This window comes from Physella acuta, unplaced genomic scaffold, assembly GCF_028476545.2.
Source record: "Physella acuta isolate Inbredline_101_S28 unplaced genomic scaffold, ASM2847654v3 ptg000229l, whole genome shotgun sequence".
Classification (NCBI taxonomy): Eukaryota; Metazoa; Mollusca; class Gastropoda; family Physidae; genus Physella; species Physella acuta.
In genome coordinates, this window is record NW_026731748.1 from 10,471 (window position 1) to 36,989 (window position 26,519).

General features: G+C 34.8%; 1 protein-coding gene across 4 annotated transcripts in view; it reads right to left on the minus strand.

The window, feature by feature from the left end:
* Window positions 1-693: 693 nt before the first annotated feature.
* LOC131938026 (WASH complex subunit 4) overlaps window positions 694-26,519 on the minus strand; it is a 50,418-nt gene continuing 24,592 nt past the window's right edge. For 3 of the 4 annotated variants that reach the window (XM_059295847.1, XM_059295848.1, XM_059295849.1), the window contains 18 exons: window positions 20,821-20,900; window positions 20,476-20,581; window positions 20,241-20,357; window positions 19,525-19,693; window positions 18,388-18,542; window positions 17,524-17,598; window positions 17,072-17,176; window positions 16,636-16,770; window positions 14,277-14,385; window positions 13,796-13,949; window positions 13,439-13,502; window positions 12,085-12,168; window positions 10,641-10,737; window positions 10,335-10,429; window positions 9,054-9,146; window positions 7,007-7,103; window positions 3,918-3,944; window positions 694-2,335 (listed from right to left, as the gene is read on the minus strand). In XM_059295847.1, the coding sequence (XP_059151830.1) occupies window positions 2,211-2,335; window positions 3,918-3,944; window positions 7,007-7,103; window positions 9,054-9,146; window positions 10,335-10,429; window positions 10,641-10,737; window positions 12,085-12,168; window positions 13,439-13,502; window positions 13,796-13,949; window positions 14,277-14,385; window positions 16,636-16,770; window positions 17,072-17,176; window positions 17,524-17,598; window positions 18,388-18,542; window positions 19,525-19,693; window positions 20,241-20,357; window positions 20,476-20,581; window positions 20,821-20,900 (1,887 nt within the window). In that variant the 3' untranslated portion in view covers window positions 694-2,210. Of the gene's footprint in view, window positions 2,336-3,505; window positions 3,515-3,917; window positions 3,945-7,006; window positions 7,104-9,053; window positions 9,147-10,334; window positions 10,430-10,640; window positions 10,738-12,084; window positions 12,169-13,438; window positions 13,503-13,795; window positions 13,950-14,276; window positions 14,386-16,635; window positions 16,771-17,071; window positions 17,177-17,523; window positions 17,599-18,387; window positions 18,543-19,524; window positions 19,694-20,240; window positions 20,358-20,475; window positions 20,582-20,820; window positions 20,901-26,519 lie in introns of all 4 variants that reach the window. The other variant, XM_059295850.1, reaches the window with a different exon arrangement.

Sequence of the window (26,519 nt, forward strand, 5' to 3'; positions counted from 1 at the left end):
GGCGTAGTATTTTACTATATCTCATTGTACCTCCGTCACCACCACCTGCTCCGCCAGTTGGCATAGTATTTTACTATATCTCGTTGTAGCTCCGGCTCCACCACCACCTGCTCCGCCAGTCCTATATAACCTTTGCGCCTCACCCTCCGCCAAAAATGATAACCAAAGCGGACCTTATATACTACTTATATAAATATATATATATATATATATATACATATATGTCTGTGTGTGTCTGTCTTTTATGCATTACTATGCCGCCTAAGTTCGTTTTGAAGAGCGCGATTGTCTATGGATACAGTGGGCTACTAAAGTCGCTCACTAAATCGAATCATGCGCGTCCTCTGTGTCCCGCGGGGTGCTATTTTGGTTCTCCAGGCTTTTCCGTGAGCGCTATGGTCCATACGTTCGTTTTAAAAAGTGTGATATAATATGGATAAGAAGTAGTATTACAGTTGTTCACTAAACTGAATCAGACGCGTTCGACCACGTCATGGTAGTGTGCGATTTGCCCGGGCTATCCTGGGTTGTTTTTTTTTTACCCCGTGGCAACGCGCGGGGATGGGGACGCAAGTAGTTAAATAATATTGACCACATGGTTAGGACAGTTTTTTAAACGACATCAGCTGGAAAATTAGGACTCAGGACTGGCCTCTTTTTGTGTTAGAAACAATAAAAACAGAGGACATTAATGGTAAAGCAAAGTGTGAACACGTTTTATTTTTTCTTTAATTGGACATCTCAAGTTTTTAATAGAATTATGCCATATATTATATGTTTACATACATTTTCAAATAATTTTCAGTAACAAAATAACAATAACAAGAGAAATAATAAAAACATTAAGGATGAACCATAAATATTTCTTAACACAGTTATAAAACTTCCAAATAAAATTTAATTTAAATTGTCAGCATCATTAACATTTGTTATACGAGAAAAATGGCCCGTTGAGGAAGGATACAACGGGCGCTAGGTTGATAGTGCTGTCTATTTTCTCTAAACTAAAACCAACCCCCCCCCCCCCCACACACACACACCTTAAAACATGTCTACCGTCCCATTCAACGAAATATAATTATATACTTTTTCCAGTGTCCGCCCCTTTCCCGAAAATTCTACCCCCGCCCCCGAAAATTTCAAGTACCCCCACCCCTCTCCGGGGAGGAAAAAGTCTGAAAGAAACACTGGTCGCATTAGTAGATCACACAAACTAAAGGAAGAACCTGGTAGGGGCTAAACACTTTCTTTAGATTAGAAAAAGTTCCTCCCCCCGGGGAGGAAAGAGTCTGAAAGAAACACTGGTGTCGCGCTTAGCCACTACCCGAAGAATTGCATGAAAGAAACTCTGCACGCAAACTACTTTTTAGATTAGACACATTAATTAGGCTGTAATTTTATTATAGAGTATCGATGACGACATTTCTTTTGAGTTTGGGGGGGGGGGGGGTCGGCTTAGACGTTATTACGCGGGGGATGGGCTTCGCTCCTACCCAAAGAATTGTATGAAAGAAACTCTTCACGCAAACCACTTTTAAGATTAGACAAAATTGGCTTTTTAATTCAATGGTTACTCGATAATCAATGACGTCATATAAGTGTGTGCACTCTCCGGCTGTAGACTAATTTCTACTATATGCTCCAATGTGACGTCATGTTTCGTTTCCGTTTTACGGTGAAAGTTTTTAATTTGCTTGTGTTTTCTCTATAGCGTTCTTGTCAGATAGATACACATATAGATAGATAGATAGATAGATAGATAGATAGATAGATAGATAGATAGATAGATAGATAGATAGATAGATAGATAGATAGACAGCGAAATTATTAGTATTGATAATTATATTGATGCTTTTAACATCATATTTTTATCTTATTAATAATAATATATTTGAAAATGCACAATCCATTCAATACAGTATTTTAGTTTCTGAACATCTTGTAAGAAAAACAAGACACTGTAACCAGCCTTATGATCATATGGTTTAGTTAGTTCAGATTTAATTTCACTACTTGTCTTCAAAATCTGGCCAAGCCAATAAGATGTATTTAAAAGTTACATTTATTAACTGCTTAAATAAAATAAGTTACAAACAAAATTGTTCTATCATCTTAAACTGAACAAAGGTTTTTACCACAGAATGTCTCATATATATAAAGTAACGACAGTTGCAGATTCATTCAAAGTATATCTACTACCTCTTATTTCACTACATTGGTGGAGGTGGCGGAGGTGGTGGTGGTGGAGGAGGAGGGGGTGGTCCTCCAGCTGGAGGGGGAGGTCCTGTAGTTGAAGATATTTCATCAGGAGGCTGAGTTGATGGAGTTACCACCCCTGTAGCAAACACAGTAGCAGCTTTTAAAATTATGTGGAACATACACAGTAGCAGCTTTTAAAATTATGTGGAACATACACAGTAGCAGGTTTTAAAAATATGTGGAACATACACAGTAGCAGGTTTTAAAAATATGTGGAACATACACAGAAGTAGCTTTTAAAATTATGTGGAACAAACATAATAGACTCAATAGATGCTTTTGAAATAACACATTTAGAAGGATACTTCTTTTTTTTCATTCAAGATTAGGGTTGCCTCTGAGTGTTACAAAATGAATAATGAGCTTCCTTTAGGATACAAAATTTGATAAAAATATACAAAGTGAACAAGCTTATCCATATATAAAATTAATTTGAGGATAAAAATCAGCAAAATAAATTTAAGCATATAGACCTAGGGTTAGGGTTACATGCCATTAAAGTTAAATGGCAGCTTATAAATATCATCACCAAGCAACTAGCTATTTTATTTCCCATTGATAGCAGCAGCCTTTTAATAGTATTTGGTTTTTACTATTACCAAATGTCATATTTAGTATAATATATTGTTACAAAAAAAGCTAGGGTTAAGATTTGATAATAACTACAAAGAAATTAAAAATTGATTTAGGAACATTTAATAAACAAGAACTAACTAAGTCTATTTACACCTGTTAGTAATGACAGATATATTCTGATTGTTAAAGGTTCTAATGGTTGAAAATACTTTCTTGCAAATTACTTTCACAGGAAGTAGCTTTAATTTACCAACACATTTTCTTAACAATGTCTATGTGCAAATTCTTTTCACTTAATTTTTCTATAACGAACGTGCAGTCTAATAAAATAATTGCATTAAAAAAGTTACTTTTAATTCTTTAGATTTTGTATAATTTTTATGGTTAGTGATATTACAAAATAACAATTATTACATTAATTGAATAAAAATAATCATGAGACTGATTCTTTAGAACTAGACTGGGATTCACTCTATTCTATTCAACTCCTTTAAAAATTAGGAGTTAAAAAGCCCAAACCAGTCCAGACCCAGATCAGACCCAGATTACAACAGCTATATGGTTCCTAATTCACAACCATCTATTGTTATGCTTGTAAAAAGCAGTAGTTTTTACTTTGAAATGCTTACATTTCTGAGTGTAAAAAAAAATATTAAAAAGGGATACCTACCTCACGTTGCTGGAGGATGGTTTTTAAAATAAAAGGGGAGATAAGGTTAGATTAAGAAATATTTGTGGGAGGTCAAAGATTAAGTAAAGCTGAGTTTAATTAAAATAAATAGATGTTCAGCTTTATGATGTATGCTGCTATTTTGTACACTAGGGGTGGTGAAAGTACAAAAAATGTATGACTAGAAGAAAAAATCAGATCAAAAACAGGGAAGAACTATTACAATTGGTTTATTAATTGATGGGGGTTTAATAAAATGTTTTACATTTAAATGGTTGGTTTGTTTTTATAAAAAAAGGAAATGATTGTTGATGAATTCATCAATTAAATTCAAAATTAATATAAATCTTGGGAGGGTAATAAAAAAACCTTGGCATAAAGTTTAATAAATGCAAATTTTAAAATAAATTACCTGTAGTTTGTTGAGCAGACAGTCCATCTGTTTAAAAAAAAAACATTTTTTTTTTACTTTATTTACTAGTTATAATCTTATCAAAATAAAAGGTATAAACTATATGTTAACAGTTCTGGTTTGAATTTAGACTGACTATGTACATAAGTTATCATGTTTTTTCAAAATAATTATGTTTGTGTACATGTGTATCTCTCTCTCTCTCTCTCTCTCTCTCTATCTATCTATATATATATATATATATATATATAAAATGCATACCCATGCTAAACCAAACACAAACACTAACACAAGCCAAAACCAAACACAGCACAACACGCAAACACAAACTCCATTTTGCTGCAGTGCTAGCAGCAAAAATTCAATGTTTTTAAAGAATATATATTTTTTACATGAGTTTAAAGACCATAAGATCTAGGCCCCGATCGATTGAGTAAACACATCTCATAGTAAGCCTTCATCAGTATTTTGTATTAAAAGTTAAGACGTAGATCAAGTGGGTTTTTTCCACCAAAAATGTAGAAATAAAACTCAAAATAACCATGTTAAAATTTAATTAGATATTTCAATAAAAGCAGTTGTTGAATATGCTTGTGCTGTCTTGCGTTGTAGGCCTCAAAGTCAGCACAACCATGAATCAAATAGTCTAGGTCGACACAAAAACTTTCAGCCTTTTTTAAAGTTCAGAGATCAGTAAAAATAGTTGCTGTAAAGAACCACGTTTGTAAAATTATATATAAGGCGCGTCCAAGCGGTCGTACATAAATGACATCATGTTAACAAGCCAAATTTTACCCCAATCCATATTGGCTAGACAGCCACACAACAAATGTCATCAAAAAGTTCGGTCTACAGCCTCACCCATCTCTACGATTACCTGCAACTTCTAACTAGCCTTATGAAATTATGAAAAATTGTTAGGTAAAGTTGAGAGGTGCACAATGTTCATACCTGATCACACTTTCAATAAATAATTTTATATATATTATTATAGCTGTAGCACATTCACACGGCTACAGTAAGTTTACACGCTGTAGACTAACTATTACACATCCCTGATTGACATAGGCTAGTTAGTGAGTGAACAGAATTCTTCTGTAAAACCAGCAAAACAGTCATAAAGCAGGAGGGGACGATGGGACCATTCAAATATGGGTAGCAAACAGAAAAATTGATCAACTGAAAAGATTTCCTATGTTTTTTCAAAAAAGGTCGGTTGGCCAAAAAATATCTTTTCTTTTTAGCAGGAACTTTTTCTCAGATGGAAAAAGTGGACTTCCAGAAAAAAAGGGGCAAGACAAATAGTATCATGGATAAATGGTCTCATAAAAAAAATGTCTCAAATAATATCTTTCACAGAATTTTTTTTTATAGTATTAAGGGTGATTTTAGTTGATTGAACATTTCATTTTGGTTGGTATGTTTTTACTCCTTTTTTAAAAAACACAATTCTTGTGAGATATACTAAAATGAATAAGATAAATCTTACATTATTTTTAAAAAGCATTTGATTTGAAAATGTAACAATTAAACGCAAAGTGAATCATTTTACATAAAATGTATGAGACTTGAATTGTCTAAAACTAATAAAATGATGGGAGTTATACCAAGTCAATGTTCCAAACATATTAAATATTTGTAAAAAGATTATTGGGTATCCAGGTTGATAACATAAAACCAATGTTTTTATTACAGCATCAACATAAACATTACACTAACGTTCTGTGCTGGCTGTTGTCTAGCATCAATCTGACTTTTTAAAAGTGCAGATACCTTTCTGCAATGTAACAAAATCAGCACTAATACTGCTCTGTTTACATGCACACTATGTATAACTTTGCTCCACTGTGGCCACTGTCATTTAAACAAGCAATTGTCACCTCATCACTCAGATGTGATAGAAATATAACTAGTGACTTAAGATGATAGTTCTATTGTCCTAGGAAAGGATAGCCTAGTAATTGGCAAGCCCACCTACACCGCCTATCAAAAGTTAGTTTTAATCATCCAAAATTATATTACGAATAACAATTTGAAAATTTTAATGTAACGTGACAAACCTATGCGACAAACCTTTTCTCAAAATTATAAGACTATCAATAAAAATTTACAAACTGACTGAAATCATCTTAAATATTATTTAAGATATTATAAAGATATTTTGTCTGAGTTCATTGTCTATGAGATAATTTGCCCATGAAATACTTGTCAGCATATTAAGCCTGTGTGTCTGTCTTTTATGCATGACTACAACCTTCATCTGAGTGCAAACCCCAGCAGCTTCTGTCATTTAAACATTTTAATATTGTAAGGGTGGCGCCCACATGACAGTTGGTACGAGGGGTCAAGGCTAGTACTTCAGTCAAAGGGTGGCGCCCACATGACAGTTGGTATGAGGGGTCAAGGCTAGTACTTCAGCCAAAGGGTGGCGCCCACATGACAGTTGGTACGAGGGGTCAAGGCTAGTACTTCAGCCAAAGGGTGGCGCCCACATGACAGTTGGTACGAGGGGTCAAGGCTAGTACTTCAGCCAAAGGGTGGCGCCCACATGACAGTTGGTACGAGGGGTCAAGGCTAGTACTTCAGCCAAAGGGTGGCGCCCACATGACAGTTGGTACGAGGGGTCAAGGCTAGTACTTCAGCCAAAGGGTGGCGCCCACATGACAGTTGGTACGAGGGGTCAAGGCTAGTACTTCAGCCAAAGGGTGGCGCCCACATGACAGTTGGTATGAGGGGTCAAGGCTAGTACTTCAGCCAAAGGGTGGCGCCCACATGACAGTTGGTATGAGGGGTCAAGGCTAGTACTTCAGCCAAAGGGTGGCGCCCACATGACAGTTGGTATGAGGGATCAAGGCTAGTACTTCAGCCAAAGGGTGGCGCCCACATGACAGTTGGTATGAGGGATCAAGGCTAGTACTTCTGCCAAAGCTCAAACTGCACCAGGGAGTTCTTCTGCAATTGTGTGACCCGGTCTAAGTAAAAAACGTGTTTATGTTCAGTGGATGAATGATTTTGTAATTAAAAACATATATAAATGAGTTAAGAAATCTACAAAATGAAGGAAAACCCCCTGAGCTAAGGTCACACACCTTTTGTTCCATTGTCCTGTTTCTCTTCTTCGGCTGTCAAATCTGCCCTAAAAAAGATTCTGGCACTGCTCAATGAATAGAATAATAACTCATATTCCTGTAAAAAGAAAATTTTGGGAAATTTTTTTCTATATGCTACAATAATACAGTAGTATTGCTTGTAAATCACAGAGAAAAGACAATTTATAAAACTAGTTTCAAAACTTAATTTTCAGTTAATACACACAATAAAAAGAAATTTGAAAAGACATAATTATAAAATAATTAACTCTGAACAAATATACACTGTAAAATAAAACTAAAAATCTCTATAATCACAAGGGATTATATGAGCTAAAAATAAGAAAATAAAACTAGCTAGCTTTACTTTCTTTTAATATCAGTCAAATGTTGGGTTTCTATAATTTGTTCACTTTCAAAAAGCAAACAATATTTAAAGAAAGGATCTGGAAGTTAATGAGCCACTATGGAATACCCAAAAAATTTATATCTATCACACAGAAACTATATGAAGACTCCACCAGTCAGTTAATACACAAGGGAAAGCTAACAAAACCATTCACGGTGACGACGGGAGTGAGACAGGGATGTATGCTATCGCCAATGATATTCTTGATGGTAATCGACTGGATCATGCTGAGGGCCACAAAAAACGACACAGGAACCCAGTGGAGTTTTACAAAAAGGTTGGAGGATCTTGATTTTGCCGATGACATCTGCCTACTATCTCATAAGCATCAACACACGCAAGCCAAACTAAATCGGCTGTCTGAAGAAGCCTCCAAAATTGGACTAAAAATCAATAAAAACAAAACAGAGGTCATCAGAATCAATAACAGCCAGGACCTGCCCATACAGCTAAATGGAGAAGATTTACGAAAAACAAACACATTCACATATCTGGGAAGCGTGATCAATAAGGACGGGGGAGCAGACGAGGACATAAAATGCTGTATCAACAAGGCTAGATGTGCCTTCAACTCGCTGCGCCCGATGTGGAGGTCCACGGCCCTGCCACTCCGGAGCAAAATTGGGATTTTCAACACAAATGTTAAGGCAGTGCTACTCTATGGCTCGGAGACCTGGAGGGTTACGAAGACAAATACTGATAGGCTACAGGCGTTCGTAAACAAATGCCTACGACATATACTCAAAATAAGATGGCCAGACAAAATATCAAACAAAGACCTGTGGCAAATTTTAAAGCAACAGCCAATAGAGAAAGATATTAAGGCCAGAAAATGGGGATGGATCGGACACACGTTAAGAAAAGAAAAAGAAAACATTGCAAAACATGCATTGGACTGGAATCCCCAGGGGAAAAGGAGGGTCGGCTGGCCAAAGAAAACATGGAAGAGAACGGTTGAGGAAGAGGCAAAAACAGCTGGGCTCTCATGGGCACAGATTAGAGGAGCAGCCCAAAACCGAGTCCGCTGGAGATGTGTGGTTGCAGCCCTTTGCCCCCCAGGGGCCATAAAGGAGTGATGATGATGATGATATTAAGAAAGGAGTGTTTGCTTTATTTTACTTCTTTCAGGGCTTTTATAAATTCCTTATTAAAACATTTTTTAAACCACAGAAGATGATACACATAATACAAGGGACATAACAATCACTAACAAGACATAATGTAACAGCCTAAGCCAGCCGATACCCCACACTATTAAAAGTAGCTCACATTAAATTAAATTCTAAATGAGTTTTCTTCTCCTAATAAGTATCGCTATCAGTGTCAGTTCTCAGATTTGTAAACAACAACTGCTATAGCAATCTTAATTTTAAATTAACTTATAATCACAAAACTTTCAAATAATTAGATTGAAAATGTGATTTGTCATCAGAGATGTACTTAGATCTATTTGGCATCTTTTGAAGGAATTACTAAATCAAGTTACAAGATCTGACCCCAAACCTTAAGATGAATGTTTTGACCTAAGAAAATTTTAAAAGATTTTTCTTTGACATATGCTATAAATTTTTAAAATGTCAACATTTAATTCTGAAAAAAAAAACTATACTTTTAAAATGAATTCTTGATGAAACTTGCCTGAAGGTACTGCTCTAGTCTTTTGACAGTTAGTGATGTAGTTTGTTGAAGTTTTTCATCATTCCTGTTGCCTGACTGTTTTAATACTTCATTCTAAAATTGAATGTATCATGTATTAGAACATTAAAAATGTATAAGGTGTCAAACATTTTACACCCAAACTGACACCCAAATTAACAATGATCTTTTCACTTTAATTTATAACTGTTAGAGTTAAAGGCTTTTTTTAAATTATGTCAAGACTCTTACAACAGTTTTTACTGATTTGCTATGCATGATTTGTAATATATTTAATGGGCTATTTTTCTATTCCTATTTAAAATGAAGTTTGCCAATATGTATGTTTAGACAGTTAACAAATCTGGGGCTACTGGTCTTCTACTTCTTCTTCGTTCTTAATTTAAGTGTTGGAAGGGATTTCCTCCAACACAATTAAGTATACATGCCATTGAGGCCATTGACTCTGATTTCAGCCTGTTTTCTTTTTGGATTTGCTTACATAGCCTTTGTTCAACCAAGAACAAACTAAAAGGCAGCAGTTGTTTGATTTTGGAGTTCCTAGAAGAGTGGTTGTCCCCAGCTAAGAGCCTCATCTGCTCAAAGGGTCGAACTCTAGACATTTTGGTTTAGCAACCATCAGCTTTACCGACTCGACCACCTGACCCTTAATGGTGATGTGTTGGACTTATGTTTATTATTTTACTTTTAAATTAATATATACTTTTAATTTTGGTTCATCATTTATTAAAGGTGTATACTTGACTGTAAAGGCGAGGCCAATATCCAAGTAGTTTTAGAAAATAATTTCTATAAAATACAGCAATCAAATAAAAGGGAAAACTACAAGAAATGAACAATCTAAAAATGGCCACTCTAGAAATATTGTGACCAAAAGAGAGTTCCCCTTCCAAACCTGACGGTCTGTGGGGCAAGTGAAGTAGAGCAGCTGTTTCTGTGACCTCGGCATATGAAGGGATAGTGTTTTCAGCACTATGCCCAGCCGCCTTTACTTTCACTAATGTGAGTTAGGTACCCATCAGAACTAGGTGGACTCAGGGACGGTCTACTGACTTGAAACCAGATTCAAACTCCAGACTGCCTGGTTAGCAGTCTAGCTCTCTATCACAAGGCCACTCCATCCCTTATTGTGACCAAGGTAGGGGATTGAACACTTAGATTTGGCAAAACAACTGAATAAAAAGAGAAAATATAATTGCTGGTCAGAAGAATGGTTAGAGTATGGGCCCAGCTGGGAGCGTTGTTATAGTCTTAAAAGGTTACCTTGTCTTTGGTGAGTTTGACTCGAACAGATTGAAACCAATGTAGAGAATCAAATTCATAATACTGATCCAGCAGTTTGAGTATGTAGGCCACACCTGTAAGAAAGTACAATATGGTAATAGATGTCTTTTTAAAAATTTCTAACGTGTCTGTTTTCAACTTTGCAACACATTTCTGATTAAAATATTGCAACCTACTTTGGTTAATATACAGTATAACCAATTCATGTTTATAGAAAATTGGGTTAACTAAAAGCTCAAGATAGCTCTCATTCAGGGAATAAAGAAAAACAAAGCCTCAACTAACCCATCGCAAACCCATCATCAGTAAAAGCTGCTCCAACTTTGTTTTTTCTGTTCATTTTCTCTTTACAACTGATAGAATGTTCTACAAAATTGATGGTCTAGGAAAAAAATGGCACAACATCATAACAAGAAGAGTGAAAATTATTAACAAGTTTACACATGAATAGGTCAAGCAACTGAAACTTGTGTTTCAGTATATAACGGTTACCTAAGTGAATCAATCAACACTAACCTAAGTAAATCAACACTAACCTAAGTAAATCAACACTAACTTAAGTAAATCAACACTAACCTAAGTAAATCAACACTAACCTAAGTAAATCAACACTAACCTAAGTAAATCAACACTAACCTAAGAGAATCAACACTAACCTAAGTAAATCAATACTAACCTAAGAGAATCAACACTAACCTAAGTGAATCAATCAACACTAATTTTAGTAAATCAATTAACACTAAATCAACACTAACCTAAGTAAATCAATCAACACTAACCTAAGCAAATTAATCAACACTAAATCAACACTAACCTAAGTGAATCAATCAACACTAAATCAACACTAACCTAAGTAAATCAATCAACACTAACCTAAGTAAGTCAATCAACACTAACCTAAGTAAATCAATCAACACTAAATCAACACTAACCTAAGTGAATCAACACTAACCTAAGTAAATGAACACTAACCTTAGTAAATCAATCAACACTAACCTAAGTAAATCAATCAACACTAACCTAAGTAAATCAATCAACACTAACCTAAGTAAATCAATCAACACTAACCTAAGTAAATCAATCAACACTAACCTAAGTAAATCAATCAACACTAACCTAAGTAAATCAACACTAACTTAAGTAAATCAACACTAACCTAAGTAAATCAACACTAACCTAAGTAAATCAACACTAACCTAAGTAAATCAATCAACACTAACCTAAGTAAATCAACACTAACCTAAGTAAATCAATCAACACTAACCTAAGTAAATCAATCAACACTAACCTAAGTAAATGAACACTAATCTAAGTAAATGAACACTAACCTTAGTAAATAAATCAATCAACACTAACCTAAGTAAATCAATCAAAACTAACCTAAGTAAATCAACACTAACCTAAGTAAATCAACACTAGCCTAAGTAAATCAATCAACACTAACCTAAGTAAGTACATGAAAGAAAAGTTAGTCAACTTAACCTAAAGTAAACTGACAAACACTAACCTAGGTAACTAAACTTAATTACTTAACCTAAAGTAAACTGACAAACACTAACCTAGGTAACTAAACTTAATTACTTAACCTAAAGTAAACTGACAAACACTAACCTAGGTAACTAAACTTAATTACTTAACATAAAGATAAACTGACAAACACTAACCTAGGTAACTAAACTTAATTACTTAAACTAAAGTAAATTGATAAACACTAAGTAACTCAACTTACTAATGGTGGCAAGATGACAAAAAAATTCCTCAAATGCATGTTTTTTGGATTACGAAACTCAGGTGCAAAAACATCCACCAACATCTGTCATGTGTATAAATGATAAAATCATGAATTAGTCACAAACATCTTTCAACTGCAGCTCAATTGAACATGTTTTTTTTTTGTTTGGAAACTTTCATTTTCTGAAACTGGTGATTAATCCAAGATTAATAGTTGATAGCCAAATGTTTTGGAACAGGGTTTGCAAAAAGTTAGGTGTAGCTACTAAATTGTGTATTAAGTTACTGATAATTAATTTCATATTTGTAACTTGAATGAAAAAACTGTAGTCTATTATTTCTAATTGCAGTTTTTAGTGAATAAGATTATTTTTTCGGGTGTAAAATAAAAGAAATAAATCCAGGTAACTTGAAGCCTTCAAATTTGTAATGAAGGACCCAGCAGCCCTCTAGTTCTGCCACTAGCTATTACCAACTCTCTTACAGCTGATGTAATAATAGCAGTGTCAAACAAATGTAACCATTAACCCTTTGAGCCTGCCAGGCCGGTAAACCGGCTTCAACATTAGGCATATATGTCCGAAAAGCCGGTTTTCCGGCCCGTTGATCTAGCTTCATATTCCTAGCGGCCGGTATACCGTCTTATTTAATATAATTAGCGTAAGACTGACTAAAACTGCGCATATGTCTTTTTATTGTGGGATTATGATTCTAAAAATAGATTTTAGGAAAAGTGAAAGTGTTTACATTTCGTAGCAATGCCGCCGAAACGAAAAGCTGAGCCACAGCCATCGACTTCACCACATAAAGTTGGTGCAAAAGATGAAGCAAAAGACCGAAATATCAACAAAAGAAGTAGAATGACTGCATCTCAGGCAATACAACTACTTATCGATTCTGATGAAGAAAGATAATATTCCTGGTCTATATTGTGATGATAGTGACGTTTAATTTGAGACTGAACACAGTGACATTGAAATTGACAGTGACAATGAAACTGTTCAAGTACATTCTGATGCACGTGGTGCTATAAAACTTAAGTCTCCTTGGCGTGTTGATAATAACTATGTGTTCTTTGTATATACATTGTTCTGTTCATACATCGTAAAAAAAAAATAAAGAATTTCAGAATCTTGCTGCATTGTTGTGTGATCCTGAGTCTGGATATCAAATGTGGTTTGATTATCTCAAACGGTTCAAAAGTTATAGGCAAAGTTAGAAGCAGATAAGTGAAAATTGGTTTGGGCCTGGGAGCTCAGGAAATGGGAGAAATTAGGCCAGGGAGGCCAGGGCTCAAAGGGTTAAAGCTATTTTATTTTAGAACCAACAAGTAGGGAATTAGTTGACTTTACCTTGAAATATTCAGTACCCTCTGCAAAGTTCTTGGCAAGATTATTTATTACATTATCCAAGTTTCTGGAAAGGAATAAAGATTATTTATTAGATTATCCAAGTTTCTGGAAAGGAATAAAGATTATTTATTAGATTATCCAAGTTTCTGGAAAGGAATAAAGATTATTTATTACATTATTCAAGTTTCTAGAATGGAAACTTGATTATTTATTACATTATCTAAAATTTCTAGAGAGGAATAAAACCTGAAACTAAAATTAGATTTTATTTTTTGGAAATTTTTATATTGTTAATTGTGTAGCAGAAACAAATACAACATTTTTGTGAATGATCTGTGCACAGCTGAAAGCACTTACTTGGCTGCAGCTTGGGTTTCAAGGGAAAGATTTTCCTCTCTGCAGGCATCTTCAAAGCTGACAATATCTTCAAGGTCAGGTATAAAACGGATGGCATTGCTGCAACAATGAAGGCCTCCCGATCGGATCATTCGTATGTAACCCATAGCATTACCTAACAACAGCAAAATCCTTAGCTTTACTTGCCTGAGATATTGTTTGTTCGTTATTTTTTCCTTAAAGAACACTAATATTGCAACACTAAAATTAACGTAATTTAAAACTATAATTTTGCTAATCTTTTTTATACCAATCTGTATGACCAATGAAATAAAAACGTACCAATCTGTGTGACTAATGAAATAAAAACGTACCAATCTGTGTGACCAATGAAATAAAAACGTACCAATCTGTATGACCAATGAAATAAAAACGTACCAATCTGAGTGACCAATGAAATAAAAACGTACCAATCTGTGTGACCAATGAAATAAAAACGTACCAATCTGTGTGACCAATATTCTAAACTGATCCAGGTAACTGTCACCATCAGGTGTTAGGCCCAGCTTTCGGATTCCTTTGTTAAACTTGTCTCCTCTTTCAAATGGATACTGATATAGAGGTCAAAGATAAGATCAACACACAAGGAAAACAGTTGAATTTTCCTTCATTAATACAGGCTGATGGTAGCAATGAACAACATTTCTAGTGAAGAACTATAGTCAGAGTTGTACTCAGAGGTGTAGCCATAGGTGTAACCAGTACCTCTTGCATGTAATCAAAGGATATTACATCAAGCCCCCCCCCCCCTCTTGTGACAAGTATGAAGGGCTCAAGCTACTTATACATATGGGGCCTACTATATTTGTTTTTGGTATATAGAACAAAAAAACACAATTTTTGTTTTGTTTCACCCAGTGAGTGAAAATGTTTGCTTTGTTTTAAATTTTCAGATCAGTGCACATCCTATCACTCAGCTGATTCCAACACATCCTATCACTCAGCTGATTCGAACACATCCTATCACTCAGCTGATTCCAACACATCCTATCACTCAGCTGATTCCAACACATCCTATCACTCAGCTGATTCCAACACATCCTATCACTCAGCTGATTCCAACACATCCTATCACTCAGCTGATTCCAACACATCCTATCACTCAGCTGATTCCAACACATCCTATCACTCAGCTGATTCCAACACATCCTATCACTCAGCTGATTCCAACACATCCTATCACTCAGCTGATTCCAACACATCCTATCACTCAGCTGATTCCAACACATCCTATCACTCAGCTGATTCTATATCACTCAGCTGATTCCAACACATCCTATCACTCAGCTGATTCCAACACATCTTATCACTCAGCAGATTCCAACACATCCTATCACTCAGCTGATTCCAACACATCCTATCACTCAGCTGATTCTATATCACTCAGCTGATTCCAACACATCCTATCACTCAGCTGATTCCAATACATCTTATCACTCAGCAGATTCCAACACATCCTATCACTCAGCTGATTCCAACACATCCTATCACTCAGCTGATTCCAACACATCCTATCACTCAGCTGATTCAATCACATCCTATCACTCAGCTGATTCCAACACATCCTATCACTCAGCTGATTCCAACACATCCTATCACTCAGCTGATTCCAACACATCCTATCACTCAGCTGATTCCAACACATCCTATCACTCAGCTGATTCCAACACATCCTATCACTCAGCTGATTCCAACACATCCTATCACTCAGCTGATTCCAACACATCCTATCACTCAGCAGATTCCAACACATCCTATCACTCAGCTGATTCCAACACATCCTATCACTCAGCTGATTCCAACACATCCTATCACTCAGCTGATTCCAACACATCCTATCACTCAGCTGATTCCAACAGATCCTAGCACTCAGCTGATTCCAACACATCCTATCACTCAGCTGATTCCAACACATCCTATCACTCAGCTGATTCTATATCACTCAGCTGATTCCAACACATCCTATCACTCAGCTGATTCCAACACATCCTATCACTCAGCTGATTCCAACACATCATATCACTCAGCCTATTCCAACACATCTTATCACTCAGCAGATTCCAACACATCCTATCACTCAGCTGATTCTATATCACTCAGCCTATTCCAACACATCTTATCACTCAGCTGATTCCAACACATCCTATCACTCAGCTGATTCCAACACATCCTATCACTCAGCTGATTCCAACACATCCTATCACTCAGCTGATTCCAACACATCCTATCACTCAGCTGATTCCAACACATCCTATCACTCAGCTGATTCCAACACATCCTATCACTCAGCTGATTCCAACACATCCTATCACTCAGCTGATTCCAACACATCCTATCACTCAGCTGATTCCAACACATCCTATCACTCAGCTGATTCCAACACATCCTATCACTCAGCTGATTCCAACACATCCTATCACTCAGCTGATTCCAACACATCCTATCACTCAGCTGATTCCAACACATCCTATCACTCAGCTGATTCCAACACATCCTATCACTCAGCTGATTCCAACACATCCTATCACTCAGCTGATTCTATATCACTCAGCTGATTATATATCTAGTGTGATCAGTCCCCAGACACACAGTTAAACTTGCTACATATTTACTATACATGGCTAAATAAAAATTCCCAACAAATAAATATACATGTTCCATGTGAGAAATGTTTTCATATAAAACTAACTTGATGTGGTTTTTTTCTGGACATGTATAGTATTCATATTTCAAGTGTAAACACAGTGTTATAATATAAATTACACTAACCTTAAATGTATATATATATATTGAATACTCACCATTTGATCTGTTTCCATATGATTCTCTCTAAAAAACTTCCAATCTTTAATTAGTCTTGACTTAATGTGCTCATCATACATAAACTGAGAGAAAATGTAAAACTTCTTGCGCAAAAACTGGAAAGTGAAATTGACCTGAAAATTTTAAACAAATTTAATTTTCATCAATTTTTAGTCAATAATCTTTATTCCATGCTTTCCATACAACATGCATAAAGGTTAGGAGAAGCAACCTTTGAGTAAATATCAACACTTGCCAGACAATTAAATATGTAATCACCTAATGAAACCAAAGACACAACCTAATGGAACCTAAAACACAACCTAATGCAACCTAACACACAACCTAATGGAACCTAACACAACCTAATGGAACCTAACACACAACCTAATGGAACCTAAGAAACTAACTGATGAAACAATAGAGAGAACTAACCGTGGTATTCATGATTCCAATTCCATGGGTTCTGATGGAGTTGGCTATGTGTCTTATGTTGATTGTATTCAGGTGTTTGTTATTGCTTGTTCTCTCAACAAAGATCTGAAACAGACTTTACAATTAACCTTTTTTTGTATGTATAAACTAGGAGACATTTCAAACAGAAAGAAAAATGTGATGATGTGTCATGAGATGTTATTACAGTTAAATGAAGTAAGAACATTAGGTCAGAATGACATAGAAAAATCACTTGTCATTGAACCATTCAGAAGTTAAGGTTGAATGGGATGCTTTAGAAAAATGCAGTATTTATGTCTAAAAGAAAAATGCTATATTAATATCTAAAATAAAAATGCACTATTTAAGTCTATATGAAAAGTGCAATACTTAAGTCTTTAAGAAAGGTATCATATTTAGAGTTATAGGAAAAGTACACTTTGTCTCAATACCTGATTGTTCAAGTTGTACAAAAATTTGGCAACAAACACATGAATGTTTCTCATGATCTCCAAAACATCTAAGCCCTGCAACAATTAGTTGAATTTTTCATTAAACACTGGTATTAAATGTTGGTATTTTAAAAACTCTACTCACAAATTTGGCTTTGTTTAATACAGCTCTGTGTTTTTAGTGCTAACACTGCCTTCAAATGTTGATGTAGCTTTGCAGGCAAAAATATATTTAACTCAAACAAAAACAATATCAATACAACATGCTGATTTCAAACTAATGATAACTGATGAAGTAATCCCTGCTCCTGTATTGGGGTATGAAAACTAATAATCAAGTAACCCCTGCTCCTATACTGGGGTATGAAAACTAATAATCAAGTAACACCTGCTCCTGTGTTGCGGTATGAAAACTAATAATCAAGTAACCCCTGCTCCTATACTGGGGTATGAAAACTAATAATCAAGTAACCCCTGCTCCTGTATTGGGGTATGAAAACTAATGAAGTAACACCTGCTCCTATACTGGGGTATGGAAACTAATAAGCAAGTAACACCTGCTCCTGTGTTGGGGTATGAAAACTAATGATGAAGTAACACCTGCTCCTATACTGAGGTATGAAAACTAATAATCAAGTAACACCTGCTCCTGTATTGGGGTATGAAAACTAATGATGAAGTAACACCTGCTCCTATACTGGGGTATGAAAACTAATAATCAAGTAACACCTGCTCCTGTATTGGGGTATGAAAACTAATGATGAAGTAACACCTGCTCCTATACTGGGGTATGAAAACTAATAATCAAGTAACCCCTGCTCCTGTATTGGGGTATGAAAACTAATGATGAAGTAACAACCTAACCTGCTCCAGAGTTTGGCTTGGGAGGTGAGACTCCATCAAAGAAAGACCATATTTTTGTTCAGCCATGTTTTTCATTTCTCCATAGGTTTTCCAATCATGCAGGGCCACAGTGGTCAAATTGTAGAAAGTTTTGTTCAGATAGTGGGACACATGACCTGAATTACAGAAAAAAAAAGTTCAAAGTACAGGGCATTTTACCATCACCTGTAAGCCTGTAGCTTTATAACATTACCTGTAAGCCTGTAGCTTTATAACATCACCTGTAAGCCTGTAGCTTTATAACATCACCTGTAAGCCTGTAGCTTTATAACATCACCTGTAAGCCTGTAGCTTTATAACATCACCTGTAAGCCTTTAGCTTTATAACATCACCTGTAAGCCTGTAGCTTTATAACATCACCTGTAAGCCTTTAGCTTTATACCATCACCTGTAAGCCTGTAGCTTTATAACATCACCTGTAAGCCTTTAGCTTTATAACATCACCTGTAAGCCTGTAGCTTTATAACATCACCTGTAAGCCTTTAGCTTTATAACATCACCTGTAAGCCTGTAGCTTTATAACATCACCTGTAAGCCTGTAGCTTTATAACATCACCTGTAAGCCTTTAGCTTTATAACATCACCTGTAAGCCTGTAGCTTTATAACATCACCTGTAAGCCTTTAGCTTTATAACATCACCTGTAAGCCTGTAGTTTTTTACCATCACCTGTAAACCTGTAGGTTTTTAACATCACCTGTAAGCCTGTAGTTTTTTACCATCACCTGTAAACCTGTAGGTTTTTACCATCACCTGTAAGCCTGTAGTTTTTTACCATCACCTGTAGCTTTATACTGGATCTGCTACCTCCATGAGTGTTACTTGACAGTGTAGCCTTAAAGTTTATAAACTCCAACAAACTTTTCATATCAATAGTCCTTTTGAAAACTACAATTTACTTTTATATCAATTGCCTCATTAAAAACTACAAGAAACTTACTTTTCATATCAATAGTCCTATTGAAAACTACAATTTATTTTTATATCAATTGCCTCATTAAAAACTACAACAAACTTACTTTTCATATCAATAGTCCTATTGAAAACTACAATTTACTTTTATATCAATTGCCTCATTGAAAACTACAACAAACTTACTTTTCATATCAATAGTCCTATTGAAAAAGCGAATGGGCTTGACCTGGAGCAGATGAGAGAGGTCACGGAGACCAACTTTGAAAGGGTTACGGTCATCCAGTTGCAAGTGAAGATGGATATGTAGCCGCAGGTCAGTCTCAATAGATCTACACAATGGCTCCAACAAATGCTGGATGATAAAACAAATGTTGGATAATAAAACAAATGTTGGATAATAAAACAAATGCTGGATGATAAAACAAATGCTGGATGATAAAACAAATGCTGGATAATAAAACAAATGTTGGATGACAAAACAAATGCTGGATAATAAAACAAATGCTGGATGATAAAACAAATGCTGGATAATAAAACAAATGCTGGATGATAAAACAAATGCTGGATGATAAAACAAATGCTGGATGATAAAACAAATGCTGGATGATAAAACAAATGCTGGATGATAAAACAAATGCTGGATGATAAAACAAATGCTGGATGATAAAACAAATGCTGGATGATAAAACAAATGCTGGATGATAAAACAAATGTTGGATGACAAAACAAATGCTGGATGATAAAACAAATGCTGGATGATAAAACAAATGCTGGATGATAAAACAAATGCTGGATGATAAAACAAATGCTGGATGATAAAACAAATGCTGGATGATAAAACAAATGCTGGTTGATAAAAATTCAATTGAAATGTCAATTTTATAAGCCATGCTACTTACCTCATTTACGTTCCTCATAATTTCTCTATCAAAAGCTTCAAGAAGTTTTTCACTTGATTCAAGATGGCGTGCAACTTTCATTTGAGATACACAGTCTCTAAGTGCAGCAAACATGTACTGAAAGAATAAAGTTTAACTTAACTATTTGCTGGTTCAACCAAGAGTAAGGTTTAATTTAACTATTTCAACGAATACAAAGGTTTTTAGGCTTTTATGTCATCTCTATCAAACTTACATGTATTCTATGAGTGTCAGTCACATTTTCACACAAATCATCCAGATATAATGGGAAGATGACACGATGCCAGTAGATGAAACTACAGTCACAAGCCTCTCGGATCCTGAAATAGGTTTTTTAATAATCCTGCTTTATAAATCTTATTCATATTGGTTCATTCTTTTAATATTCACATTTCATTTGTTCATAAGGATGAGAGCTAAAGTTCCTAAAGGTAGAATGATTTGATATTGGACAAAATAAAAAACCAAGGACATTGAAAAAATTTTATCCAACCAAATGTATGCCATTTGTTTCACATTCAAACATTTTTAAGTCTCTAGCAATAAAAAAAAGGAATACTTGGGCCTGAGTTCACTGATCAAATCAAGCCTTCGAATTGTGTCATCCAGACTCTGAAACTCATCCTCCTTGAATGCTTTCTGTGGAGACAATTGTTTGCATTTCAATGTCTGCAACTAATTAGGCGGTGTGTAAAACTTATTTAAATTTGTGTAAAACTGATTAAGATATGTGTAAAAATAATAAAGATCAGTGCAGCCTTGGTGCTGACCCAACCCATTCAGCCGTTACAACCCCCCCCCCCCCCAATGGACACCTCTGTAAAAAATTTGTTACTGTCATAGTACCACTGTTACTTATTTAAATCTATTTCTGAATCAGTATATATGTATAATAGTATATGTATGTTTAGAACAGCCATCTAACTGACGCTATGTTCACTCTGAGTTCGTTTCGTACCCCCACCCCCACCCCCCTAAAATGGGACAGGCCTTAGTTGTGTAGAGCATCATTAATGTCACACCTAGGTATACGCTGGGTTGGATAATTGACCTAAAGTGACCAGACAGTGGTGAATTAAGTTGAACCTCCCCCCCCACCCCCCCCCCCCCCCCCACCCCAACGGATCTGTTAAGTACATTTGGGAAAATGCGTAACGAGGTACCAAAGTACCATGCCGCCAGAATCATAGCTTTTGAAACAGGTAAAACTCTGTAAATATTTTTTTTGCAATTACCAGTAAAGAGGTGTGTGATCAATACATTGATCTAACCCATACATTATCATTATGTAAATAAACCGGGAGTGATCTCCCCTAAACTTTCTCGAATATTTTTATATAACTCGGAATACAGACATGATTTTTAATTACTTAAAATTTAAAAAAATAGAATAGAATCTCGTAGAAAAAAGAATTGCGCACCAAGCAAACGCCAAAAGAAAATGTGCATAATAGTGCGCAATATTATTATTACTTTTTAAATTTGCATGCGTTTTTTGAGAAATCGGAAATAGCGTAAATTACTACTTCCGGTCAACAGAAATTACTCAAAATTTGACAGAAGGTAGAGAATTATATCTTTTACTTACATGTGAAATTTCATTTATCTATCTGAAATAGTACTCAAGTTATAGGCTTTTGAAAAATTCAAAGTAGAAAAAGTACCACTTCCGGTTATCGGAAATCGCTCAAAAGTTGATACGGATCTACGATTTCGATAAAAAACTTATATATGAAATTTCATCAACCTAGCTCTAACGGTACTCAAGTAATCGTGTTTACACACAGACAGACACACACACACACAGACACACGGACAAGATTGCAAAATTATGTTTTTCCGTATCAGTGAGGTGTAAAACGTCGAGATTTGTAAAAATCTCGATTATTTTTTTTTGCACGATTACAATACTTTCTCTATACTTCGTATATACGAGAAAGTAAAAGTGATCTTTAAAGAACACAAAAACAGTAGCTAATTAAAAATTGAATGATCTTAACTGCAAGACCAATATTTTAGACATATGTTGGCTATTATTCAGAATGTTCCACCTATTAGATTTAGTTTATGTATTAGATTGAAAAGCGTGTTTTTATACCAACTCTGATTGCAAAAACTTTCATTATGCTGTAATATTTTAGTATTTATGATGACAATATATTTAATTCTGATTGTATAGATATATATATTGTATATATATATATATATATATATATATATATATATATATATATATATATATATATATATATATATATATATATATATATATATATATATATATTATATATATATATATTTATATTTATATATATATTTATATTTATATATATATATATATTGTATATATATATATATTGTATATATATATATTTTTGTAAAAACGAATAGTGTAAAGCAACTATATTACATACTAAAGTAATTATTGATCTGTTTTGACATTTATAATTAAATTTGTAGAATTACACATATGTATTGTGACGGTAAAACCATCTCGTGCAACCACCTCCCCCCTTCTTCCTTTCTTCCCACCCCCCTCCCCCCATTTGGCTACATGTCAGAGTGTGTGCGCAGGAAGTGCGACACGAGAACCCATGAACGATGTTACAGGGTTGAGACACGGAGCTCCGGGCAGATCGGCTCCTACCTGGTTAACCCTACCAGAAGTTTATCATTGTAAAAGGATTGATGACATCTTTCCACGTACTCTTCATAGAGAAACCTATGTGCTAAAGCGGAGACTTTAACAGACCAGACTGGATATCAGATTCAGCAATAAGTATATCATTGTTTCATTGTTTATACATTAACATTTGTTCCATGTATGCTTCATGGCGACACTTACATGTTAAAGCGGAGACTTTAGCGAACCAGCCTACACCTACATGCTAAAGTGGAGACGTTAAGAAACCAGAGACGAGAAACCTGTGAGTTGGAGTTGAGAGGTGTTGTGCTGAGGCGGCGGAGAACCAACATTGTGTCAACAACTGCGGCCTGTATCGGGACCACTCAAGACCTGTATCGGGCCCACTCAAGCCCTGTATCGGGACCACTCAAGACCTGTATCGGGACCACTCAAGACCTGTATCGGGACCACTCAAGACCTGTATCGGGACCACTCAAGCCCCGCGAAGAGACTGCTGTGTACAATCTCTGTTTGTAAACTGAACAATGTGTTTTTCTAGTTGATAATAAATTTTCACGTTGTACCCGTAGGAATAATAAAGTTTTTTTTTCGGTATTATCTACCGCTGACATGTATATTCAGAGAGTGATTATTTCCACTAGTTAGCTTGTCTTAATTAATATTCTAGAAATCATTATGTCAAATTGTTTTTTTATAAGGATTACAAAATAAATTGTCTTGCGTTCATTTTTGTTTGTTTAGAGTGATAAATTGTTTTGTTTTGTCGGCCTACATTGTGCGTTTTTTCTTATTTCTTCACAGTAATACTTTCAATCTATTTTACATCGTAGCGAAGCAATGATATACAGCTAGTATACATATATATATATATATATATATATATATATATATATATATATATATATATATACTAGCTGCATACCCATGCTCACCCACGATAAATCTTTTTTAAATGTACCAACTTGGGAACAGAGCAAAACTAAATACAGCACAAACACAACAAAAACACAAAAGAAAACACAACACGGAAGAAAACACAAACATAACACAAACACAAAAGAAAACACAATACAAACAAACACAATGCAAACACAAACGAAAACAAACGCAACACACAAACACAAAAGAAAAAACAAATGCCAATAAAAACACAAATGAAAACACAAACACAATGCAAACACAAATGCAAATACTTTAAATTTTAAAAATTTATCATAAGAGATTTGCACCTAATGAACACGATGACGCGTGGATAATAGTGTGGAATAGTTGATTAAAAATTATAATTAATAAACAGTTCAGTGAATAAAATAAATAAAAGATTGCCTTTTATCAATCTATGCTAATTATAATATTCCAACAATTAAGTCCTTTTACACGTCTTCAGAATTTGCATTCACATTTTGCTAATTATATTATTCCAACAATAATTCTCTTTTGGACTTCCGCAGATTTTGCATTCATATATTTTATTATTAGTGTGAGTTGGATTATTTTTAAATTAACTCCCCTGGCTTAACTATTAAATATTTTAATTGATTAGTTTTTTCGACCCTATTGTTATTAAAATGTTTCTACTTTTTCTAGGAATCTAAACGAATATTATATATATCAGTTTAATATGTTTTAGCAATGTGCGTGTATTTAATATTTTCTTCACGTTATGTGATAGAGTGAAAAATTGTAGCAATTATAAAATAAATTTAAGTTCTTATATAAATAAACCCCACTCTATTACTTACAATAAGACAATGCGATGCAATGTAAGAGCACTGCATGGTGCGATGTTTACTTCTATGGTTCTTTATGGTTCTTAAATCTATAGCGATGACGGAAGGACTGACACACTACCAGCAGCATTATATTATAGAAATATAATATAGATATATATATATGTTGGAAAAAATTTGAACACCCCCCCCCCCCCCATAAGACGATCTTGGCTACACCACTGAATGACATATTGAAATATTTTAATCTGTCAAGTTTAAAACTACATCATGACTTTAGAACATGGGTCGGCAACCTTTTGAGACGAAAGAACCAAAAGTTACAATTTACAACATTAACCGGTTTTTAAAGAGCCACTAACTTTTTTATGTCAATAGTATATTTGTTTAGTATTATATATATATATATATATATATATATATTATATATATATATATATATATATATATATATATATATATATATATATATATATGTATGTATATATATATATATATATATATATAAAATATCCTAAACAAATATCATACTATATACATATAATTTAAAAATAAATAGCTTTGAATATATGAAATAATCTCATTAGAATTTGTGTTGAGAGGATCTACCATGAAAGTCAGAGTACTTGCATTTGTTTTGAATAGCTCAAATCTCTCAGTGAAAACATCCTTCCTTTTATTTATAGTAATGCTGAAGTGATTGAATAGTAGCATTGGTTTCTTAACGATATTTTTTTCAGATTTTTCGTAATTAAGTAATTTACGGCTCACCTTGTATTGAAAAAAAAAAGCAAGACATACACTGGGTTTTCCTTTCAGTTTTACACTTAGCTGGATTAGTTTCTATGAACTTGAATGTTTCAATTCGGAATGGACAATGTAATAGGAAGTACACTGAGATAGGGAGTAACTAAATATTCTAATATAATAGTGAATGTTTATTGTTTATATCTATTGTTATATCGTTTATTACCGGGTGATGCAGACTAATATTTTAATGAGTTTTGAAGATAAAATAAAATGATTATTAATATTTGTGCATGGAGCTAAGGAGCTGCAACTGGACACCAAAAGAGCCGCATGCGGCTCGCGAGCTGCAGGTTGCCGACCCCTGCTTTAGAACTACAACTGTTAGGCATAGTGTGTCAGGAAATTGTATTGAAATATGTTTATGAACTGTATTTAAATAAAATTAGCTTAGAGGGATAGGGTGGGGGTTATGTTATGAGTTATGTTTACAAGAATAGTTAGGTTAAGGTGGAATGATCGGTGGTGTAGAGAAATTGAATGTAAGTAAGTCTGACATTTACGAAATTTGGTGAGGTTTGATGTAGAAAATGATAGTGAAGCAGTTGGATCTAGGCTTGTGATGTGAGAGGGTATCGGTGTCTCTCTATGACTATTCTAATTGTCTACTGAGTTGATGACAGTTGAAGTGTAAATCAACCTGTCAAGTATTCTGTCAAGTTGATTCAACCCTGATCATGACTAAATCACAGTATATGGTAGTGGAACCCTCACAGTATTTGGTAGTGGAACCCTCACAGTATTTGGTAGTGGAACCCTAACAGTATTTGGTAGTGGAACCCTCACAGTATTTGGTAGTGGAACCCTCACAGTATTTGGTAGTGGAACCCTCACAGTATTTGGTAGTGGAACCCTCACAGTATTTGGTAGTGGAACCCTCACAGTATTTGGTAGTGGAACCCTCACTGTATTTGGTAGTGTAACCCTCACAGTATTTGGTAGTGGAACCCTCACAGTATTTGGTAGTGGAACCCTCACAGTATTTGGTAGTGGAACCCTCACAGTATTTGGTAGTGGAACCCTCACAGTATTTGGAAGTGGAACCCTCACAGTATTTGGTAGTGGAACCCTCAC